Source organism: Orbicella faveolata, unplaced genomic scaffold, assembly GCF_042242905.1.
Source record: "Orbicella faveolata isolate gen_17 unplaced genomic scaffold, um_ofav_v1 contig_25, whole genome shotgun sequence".
Taxonomy (NCBI): domain Eukaryota; kingdom Metazoa; phylum Cnidaria; class Anthozoa; order Scleractinia; family Merulinidae; genus Orbicella; species Orbicella faveolata.
In genome coordinates, this window is record NW_028301553.1 from 26,260,877 (window position 1) to 26,270,000 (window position 9,124).

General features: G+C 36.9%; 1 protein-coding gene across 1 annotated transcript in view; it reads left to right on the forward strand.

The window, feature by feature from the left end:
• Positions 1-28: 28 nt before the first annotated feature.
• LOC110068587 (activating signal cointegrator 1 complex subunit 2-like) overlaps positions 29-9,124 on the forward strand; it is a 10,581-nt gene continuing 1,485 nt past the window's right edge. Inside the window, exons 1-10 of the mRNA XM_020775993.2 lie at positions 29-145; positions 1,464-1,556; positions 2,394-2,570; positions 3,352-3,410; positions 4,038-4,149; positions 5,161-5,324; positions 5,664-6,098; positions 6,578-6,661; positions 7,792-8,080; positions 8,798-9,124. The exon at positions 8,798-9,124 is cut by the window's right edge and continues 218 nt beyond it. Coding sequence (XP_020631652.2) covers positions 131-145; positions 1,464-1,556; positions 2,394-2,570; positions 3,352-3,410; positions 4,038-4,149; positions 5,161-5,324; positions 5,664-6,098; positions 6,578-6,661; positions 7,792-8,080; positions 8,798-9,124 — 1,755 coding nt within the window. The 5' untranslated portion in view covers positions 29-130. The remainder of the gene's footprint in view (positions 146-1,463; positions 1,557-2,393; positions 2,571-3,351; positions 3,411-4,037; positions 4,150-5,160; positions 5,325-5,663; positions 6,099-6,577; positions 6,662-7,791; positions 8,081-8,797) is intronic.

The window sequence follows — 9,124 nt, forward strand, 5'->3', positions numbered from 1 at the left end:
CCAATGAGTAGATCCCCTTTAGAGAAAAACTGCTGACAACACAAATTGTGGATTCGAACATGGCGGACGGAGGGTACCTGAGATTTCAGTGAAAGACGTGTTTACTCTAAGAATTTGAATCTCTGCGGACATGTCGAGGAAAAAGGTAAGCCAAGGCTGTTGAAAAATACTAAAAGAGTCAGATTTATGGAATAAAGAGTGTCTGTGTGATTTTAATCAAAGGTAAAAACTCTGCAAAGCTTCACGAAAAGGTATCGCTTTCGTTTCAAGTTTTCGGAGAAGTTTCCTCATGGCTAAAATGCATGGGCATACTCATTTCAGTAACATATGAACTTTCTTTGCTTATTTTATTTCATATCCAATGCTTTTACAGTAAACTGGCTTTTGTGTGAATAATTTATTTAACTCAGACAAAACATTCTGCTCTACATTTTCTATCAAAAGAGATTTTTTATCATTATCACCACAACTTTATTGTGTGGCTATTTTTCTAGGCTATTCTTGCTTTTTTTAAATTGGTCTTGTTGCCAATATTTCTTATGAAAATGGATTTTACTCGTGTTTATTTTGTGTATCTTAAAATCGTTGGTAAAGTAAGACCTAAGATCCCCCCCCCCCCCCCGCCTCATAGTTCTCTTACTATTAAAGGGTGCGTTAAATACGAGTCTGATCAGGGCTCAGCAAAGAGCGTTACTGGATAATTGTCTTAATTTATTGTCCGTCAGTTGTGCTAAAACAAACCTTCGTATCTGGATAATAAATCTTGCACTGCCCTAACTTTAAACCTGTTATTTCCCATGGTTTTTCTTAGGATCTTATTTTCTTTTGGTACTAACATTTTATGAGGAAGGGAAATCTCCATTGCTCTATCAAACCTACTACTTTGAAGCTCTTAAACTGTGTACAACAGGAATTTTTCTATTTGTTCATGTATTGTAATATGAAATTAAAGAAAGTCTTTTGTTGACAGTTTCTTCACTGCTTTTTAACCGTCTGAAAATGTGAAATTTCACTTCCAGTTGGATCAGAAACTGCATGATGTAGAGACCTGAAACTTGCCAGGATGCGATGTCAAGACAGAAATGTAGAATAACAACCTTTTGAACCAAAAAAAAAATTATCGTGGAAATAAAAAAAAGTAAGCAAAATGTAGAAATGTTGTGAAAGATTTGTAGACCTGCATTCGTATTGTCACAGTATAGTGTCACGGCCTGCCTAGTCCAAGGTTCCAGTCCCCTATTCTATGTGGTTTCTTACCCAAAAGAAGTGAAATTTCACATTTCCAAACAGCTAAAGCGTGATGTAGAAAAAAACAATATTCTCTTTTTTTATATATCTGTGTAATAAAAAGATATCTGTCAAGACATGTACAATAATTGTACATGTCTTGACTTTGAAATAATTATTATTTCAAAGTTTACTCTGACTGATATTTACTGGTGTGTATTTTTCTGTAATTTTAGAAAGATAGAGAACCCGAAGGTGTTCCTTTGGATTTACGTGTTAAAAAGACAGTTAATCCTGTGACAAAGATAGTTGAAGAAATCCAAGAGTTGGCAAGTGGCTTTGAGACTTATTTTTTCCATCCAAATAAAATGTTTTGTTTCCTAGTACCTTCTCTCGAATCTCTCTTGTGGAAGTACAATCGTTTTTGATTGGCCAGGCAAAAGTAAAGAATGGAAACAAAACAGGCTGAAGAAATAAATGATTTGAAGTGTGTTAGCCTGAACCGTAGCTTTTCCAGGAATAAAATTTTGTAATAAGATGTTGATTTTGATAGATTTTGTAATAAGATGTTGTTGCAGACTTCTTAAGGCATTTGAAGTTGGGTTTTACATGATGGAGTTACATGCTAGAGTTACATAAGTAATCAATGTATTTAAAGCAATGAAATGCATTGGAAAACACAAAACAGGCAGGGATATGTAGAATTTTGTTTCTTCTTTTTCAAAAATATTAGATTGGGCTGGGAAGAAATGAGAATACTATTCTTGAGCACCTTGAAAGAAGTCAAAGCAAAGCCCATTGCAGTTTGTCTGATTTTTGTCATTTGTACCTGCCTTGGTTTTTCCCTGGCCAGAGACATTGTGTTGTGTTCTTGCGCAAGACACTTTACTCTCACAGTGCCTCTCTCCACCAAGGTGCACAAATGGGTACCGGCACATTTAATGCTGGGGGTAACCCTGCAATGGACTAGTGTCCCATCCAGGGGGAGTAGAAATACTCCTAGTTGCTTCATGCTGCAGAAACCGGGATAAGCTCCGGCCTGATGGGCCATTGGCTAGTATGCAGACTCTACCTTTGGCTTTTGAGATTTTCTTTTATCTAATATAATTGCATGTTTTTCAAAACATAATATTTATGAGGCATTCTACTTTTTGTCCATTAAATAGAATCCTGTCTGGATTGAAGATGTGCAGTTTTTGCCATACACCCCACCTCCCATGCAGCTATCATCTGCCTCTGCTGTGGATCATGGCAGCATGGAAGAATGGAGTGAGAGAATATCATTTATTAATGAAGACTTAAAATGGCTCCTGAGTCTTCCACACAACAGATTTTGGTGTCAGGTACTTGAATGATTCTATTTTAAATGTGCAACATAACAGCTAGTATATTTTGAAAGGTAAAACCAATTGAAACTATTTCGAGACTGTAGTTTATTATTACTTTAATAATAATAAACTAATAATAAACATTACTTAAAAGTAATGTTTAAAGAACAAGCAGCAGTGTCTTGTCAGATTTAAAACATGAGGTGTAGCTGAGTGTTTTAAACCTGATAAAACACATGCTGTGAGTTTTTTGAACAGCTTCAAAAACGTTTGTGGTAGATCTACTCATTTGTAGAATAATCCTTGGGTTTATTATTATTTTTCTGGAGAAAATTGGCTGCAAAATTTAGCCGTGTCTTTATCACATTTAAAGACACTTTCTTTTGTATTTCCTTAATGAATTATGAATTTTTTATTTTATTTTTTTGATTTGCCACACAAACAAAAATAGAATTACAGTACAATGATTAATAAAGTAAAAAAAAAATTAATATACAAGATTACAATGAACATATAAAACTACAATTTATATATTAAGGGATGGAAAACAAAATGGCGAGGAAACTTAATAAAAATCACGCGGCTTATAAGCTTAGGTTCCCTCTCAAGAAACACCAGATGACTAATTTAAATTTTTGAAGCTACTATTATCCTTATTTCAGTCTTTCCCACTATTACCATCATTGTTTATTTTTCATACATATTTTCTTCTTCATAGCATACTACAAACAGTATTCTATTGACTACTTGATACAATATGTAATAAAGACTTTATAAGAATTCTGTATCATTTTAGGTGATATTTGATGAAACTTTACAGCAGTGTCTGGATTCTTACCTTAGATGTGCCCCTAGGTAAATCATGCATTTTGTTTATTTTGCATTTAGTCATGCCTTAAGTAATTTAAAAATCTGCTAATGAATCTAGTGGCTTGTTAGATGAGTGCTTTAATATCTTGTGTCAGAAAATGATTGTGGACTTACTTCTACTGGGGTGGAATTTTTTATATCACTTCAGGATTGACAAGTCAGGGTTCACCTTTCAGGAAAAACCTTGGGGCCAGCTTCCCCTAAGTTTTTAGATTTAGTTGCCATCAAAAGTATTTCAGTGAAAAGCATGAAAAGTTATTCGCCAGTGAAAAAAAATTGGTTGCATTGGCAACCCTAGCGGTCACAATGTCGAGCTCTGCAAATCAGAGGGTTGAGAAACAGTCAATTTTGTGACACAGATTTCGGTCACAGCGACGGTCTATGTGGCTTTCCTGATATTTTCATTCTCCATGAAAATACCTAGGTATTCTGTGTGGCAACATTATCTGCAAGAGAACTGAGTACTACTGACAGTAAAAATAACTTGAACAGGTTTGCTTTGGAAATGAGTTCTTTGATGGGGATTAACTTTCATACTCTTTGTCCTCACTTGGTTATGGATGATAATTTTTTAAATGAAGATAGCTTTGACTTTTTGCTATCTGCTATCAGAAACTTTGATGCTTCATCAGTCCTTCCCTCAGAACCAGCCACTCTCCATGAAAACGTCCACAAAAGAGTGTTCATGACATATCTCAGGATGTCAACGCACAAGGAATCCAAGGTAAATATACAGGCTTGTTACAAAGTTTTGAAGCAGGCGGCCTTATTCATTGTTGTAGAAGGCAGCAGATTTTGCCATCTTTTCTTAAGAATCAGTAGAATAGTTCAGCAGAGTTGCTTGCAGAGATCATAAAGTAGATGGTGATTTTCATCACAGCTATCTACTTTGGACAGGCTTGAATATGTAGAAAATTAATGTTGCATGGCAACATGAAGATAAGAAAAATGTTTTATTATTTGAGTGGGAAAATAATGCAGTATTTTACAAGTAAGTGCAGTTACCTAAAAGAAATAATCTTGCAAAAGTAGGAAATGATGTCACTGACATGCTTGACATTGAAGACATTAGGGCCCCAGAAAACTACTTACAGTACAATACTTATGCACCTCACAAAATGCTTGCAAACATTACTTACGATGCAAATTCTTGCACAACATGCCATTTGTTTACAATGCATTATTCACGCTTCTCACAGTTTGTTAGTAGTTTCACACATGTGGTATATATATTTATAAATTATGGTTTAAAAGAGTTTCCACTGGGCCGGGAACACTCCTGGCCATAATAAATTTAGGAGGTTATTCAGAAGAAACTTTTATCATTATTTTTCATTTTTTGCTGTTTTTTTTAGAGGGTAATTTTAATTTCCTAAGCTGAGAGCAGGAAGGAATAAAAAACTAGGGTTAACACTAGTGTTAACACCAAAACTGGGTTAATGCCCACCATAAAAATTGTTTGTTCTGAAGAACTTCAACTGCTTTAGCATGTTACATTCAATAGGCCATTTCTGAATTTACTTTGTGCATCTATTTCAAAACAAGTCCTCGGGCAAAACCTTTTATGTGAAAATGAGTTTCATTTGCATGAAAATGAACCTGTAGGTGGAATGCATTTTCATATTAATGGTTTCACATGAAGACTCATTTTGATTCAGAGGCAAAAGACAGCTTGAAAATGGCCTATTTTGCCTTGCTGTGTATTGTTTTTCATTCACATTACCTTTCTCTGCAGGAGGACTTCTTTACATTGAGCACATTTGGAGACATTCTTTATGAGAACTTTTTATTTGATATTCCAAAAATCATGGACATTTGCGTCCTCTATGGAGGGGAGAACAGCACAAATACTCCACTTCTCAGGAAAATGCTGGAAAACATTTTCTCCAAACAACCCAAGTGAGGCTAATTTAAGGTTGTTTTTGTTTTAGTTTTTGATTGTTTAATGGCTAATTTACAACCTATGCTGTCATTCACCTTGACAATAAGTTTCATGTGATTAACAGGACTGTGGATTTGTTTGCTTCGAAACACCACACAATGATTTCACCCAGGGGTCAATCATGGCTCAACCACAAATTCATGATATTGAGTCTTTAATCAGGCCACAACTTTTCCCAGTTACTGGCATTCTTTGAAATACCTACAAGTTTAATCTTGTGGCAGAATCTCTATGGACTCTGCTCTTGCAGCTTCATTTCTACACCTGGTTGATGTTTCTGTTTTTGTTTTCTTCAGGTATCATGGTGACCTTGATGCAACAATCCCAACAATTTATGAAACGTTAGATGATATCTTGTCAAGATGTGGAATTAAACATAAAACTGAAGACCCTTCAAATCTTCCTCTAAAACTTAGTGATGCAAAGAATGGCCCAAAGGTGTCCTTGACCATTCAACAACTAGAGGACATCGTTCTTTATTTGAATGACACAACAGAGACATTGTTGGCCTTTTTGGGTACATATACCCCGGTCTGTGAGTCATTTCACCGGCAAGGTTTTGTACAGAGAATTGCTGGCTTTTATGAACTAATCACTCCGTATTTTAGACTTCATTTTACTGATGTTGAATCGCGGGCATCAAAGGAGAAGTGGAAACTTGTTAAGGTGGCACTCATCAAGATTTGCCGTGTGATTCTCAACACCTGTTGTAATGGACCCTTGGAGAGCAGGTAAGACAAATTTGAAAATTAAGGAATGCAGGCAAACACCGCGTTACATTCCATCTGAAAAGCTGAGATTAACAGTACCTCTAGAAGTTTATTGATGTAATATGGTCCAAACGTCATTAAGAAAGGTTAAGTCTACATCCAAGCAAAGTGGCCCATCAGGCTGGAGCTTATCACAGTTTCTGTAGCATGAAGCGACCAGGAATATTTCTTCTCCCCCCTGGATGGGATGCTAGTCCATCGCAGGGTTACCTCCCAGCATTAATTTGCCTGTACTCATTTGTGACCTTTTGTCTACCTTGGTGGAGAGAGGCACACTAGCTACGAGGCCGCCGTGCCTCCAAAATGTATGTAGAGCTTATTTCCTTGATAAGTCTTAGATTCAATAGCTGTTTGATTGATTTGCCAAAAAGAATCAGTTTATATTGCAGTAACGACATAAAAGCAAATTTATTTCTTGTGTATATTTTCTTCTGTCACAGAGAAATCAACAGCAATGATGAGCAAGTTCAATCATGCGTTGAAGATTATTTGGAAGTGATAACATCTGTTCTCTCTGAGAAAAGGTGAATGTTGCACAAGACTATTCGGTCTACCATTTTGATAGAAAAGTTAACTAAATACCTTGAGCGGTTAAAATTTATAATTTGGTACTGCTTAGGGTGTTTAAATTGAAAATGACTGCTGTTGACGTTTTTTCTGGTACTTTCCTAAGGTTGTTTAACAGAAACTAAAACAATATAATCACAACAACAAACACTATAAGAACTGCAATTTTCTGTCTGTAGCACCGGGAGTTATAATCTATGAAATATAATATCTTGTGCGTGATTGGCCTGAGCATGTCATATTATGCAGCCAAAACTGAGGAATATCAGATGTCATAATCCACCAATTATTTTCCCTTGTGCAAGTTTGGTCTAAATGCGTTACTTGACTGAATATGCTCCCAGCTAACACAGGGGAATATCTGAGTGATATCCGCAATTTTCAAAACTGTGCATGTTGCGAAAAATATTTGGAGGATAATAAACACAGCAGCCTCCATTTGGTGCAAATATTTGTCGTTGGATACCATCTGTTCCTCTAAGCTGACAGTTTTCTCTGAGCTACACTCTTGGAAAACTGTCCACTTCTCGGTACAGATAATGTCTGCGGACAAATATCTGAACATATTTTCATACCAATTGGAGGCTATTGGTTATATATTCCACAAGTGACACTCACCAGTTTTGAAAGCTTGCGTTTTCTGTTTAGACCTTCAGTTTTCATCCCAACTAAATATTTTGAACAAACTAATAATATAAACAGCCACAGAATCATTTTTAAGACATTAAAGAGTCTGAAAAGAGGTCTCCTCGAAAGAGCGACCTTACATAAAAATATTTGAAGGACAATAACCTTAAATAACCTTAAATAATTTGTCGCGAAAATATGGTTAGATATAATTTGTCCTTGACATAATCTGTTTTTCGAAACTCGCAGTATTTCTTGAGGTTTGCTCTCACAAAGCTGTTTGCTTCTAGAGAACATATAACATGTGGACAAATATCTGTGCATATTTCCCCACTAATGGAGGTTCTCCTAGGAACTCTTCTGTTAAATTGGATTGGACTTCAATGTATGCCTGGCCATTATAGCAACAAGTTTGCAAGCCAGGGATTAACTGAACAGTCAATATAATTTCAATATCCAGGTTCCTGAGTAGCTACGACTCGAGATTCAGCGTAACAGAAGACTTGAACAGAATCCAGCAGTCCACAGCAAGTGTGGATGAAACAAGGGTGGACTATATTTTGGCTGCTGTCGACAGCGCAAGAAAAGCATTCCCTTGTCATTTAGCTCAGAGAAAGAATGTTGATCCACAAGGGAGTGGTGAAAACTTTACGCTCAGGGGCAGTGATGTTGATAACCAAGTTAATGGACGTTTGAATGAATGGAGAGAAGAACGTATTTCAGATGTAAATGGATTTGTGGAATATAAGGTAAAGTAAAATTTCTCACACTCGTCAAACATACCTATAGTTTAACCTTTTCTGAGTGGACACCTTTGAGATCTAGAGTGGTGGTATGAGATCTAGAGTGTTCATGCCCCGTCAACCTGCGATCAGGAGTTGTTTTTGTCCTCCGTTCTGACGCCTCGAAAAAAGAACACCCGGTCACAGGTTAGCTTAGAGGTTAAAGATGATTTCTCATGTTCTAATACCTTCTTTTCTTACTAGTATCCCTGTGATACTCTTTTTTTTTTTTTTGCCTTTGTGGCTTAAATGGTACAAGAATTCCACAAACTCTGGTCATTTTAGATTTAAACACCCTAAGCAACCAGGAATCATCCCATCACATTTACACGTGTGTGGTATTACCCCCTCCCCCTCCCCCACCCTACTGGGCTTCACTAATCACCTTACATTTATTGTGTAGGGAGCAGGGATAGCGCAGTGATGAGAGCGCTCGTCTCGCACCCATGTGGCCCGGGTTGGATTCCAGTCCTGTGTTATATGTGGGTTGAGCTTGTTGTTGGCTCTCGCCTTGCTCCAAGGGTTTCTCCCCGGGTTCTCCGGTTTTCCTCCCTCCTGGAAAACCAACATCTTCAAATTCCAATCGATCGGGATGAGGATCCGAATAAAAAGCAGCAAAGGTTGATGTGGCTCTCTGTGTATTATAAGTTATTTTTATTTGTTAATTGATCGATTGATTTGTAGAACGAGGGAGCAACATCCAAAACTGTGAATGAAGTGGAGTTGTTTTCCATGGTGACACACATTCAAGATCTTCTGCCAGGACTGGGGGATGGGTTCGTTATTCTGTGTTTGGAGGAACTGAACTACGATGTTGAACAAGTCATTAACTTACTACTGGACGACAATCTCCCACCTTCCCTTCAAAACGCAAACAGGAGCTTGTCCAAAGAACAGTTACTGAAAGACAGAAAACCGCCCGAGACAACTGTCCTTGAGCAAAGACACTCGGTCTTTGATAAAGATGAATTTGATGTTTTTTCAGGCAACAAAGTCGATGTAAGAAAAGTT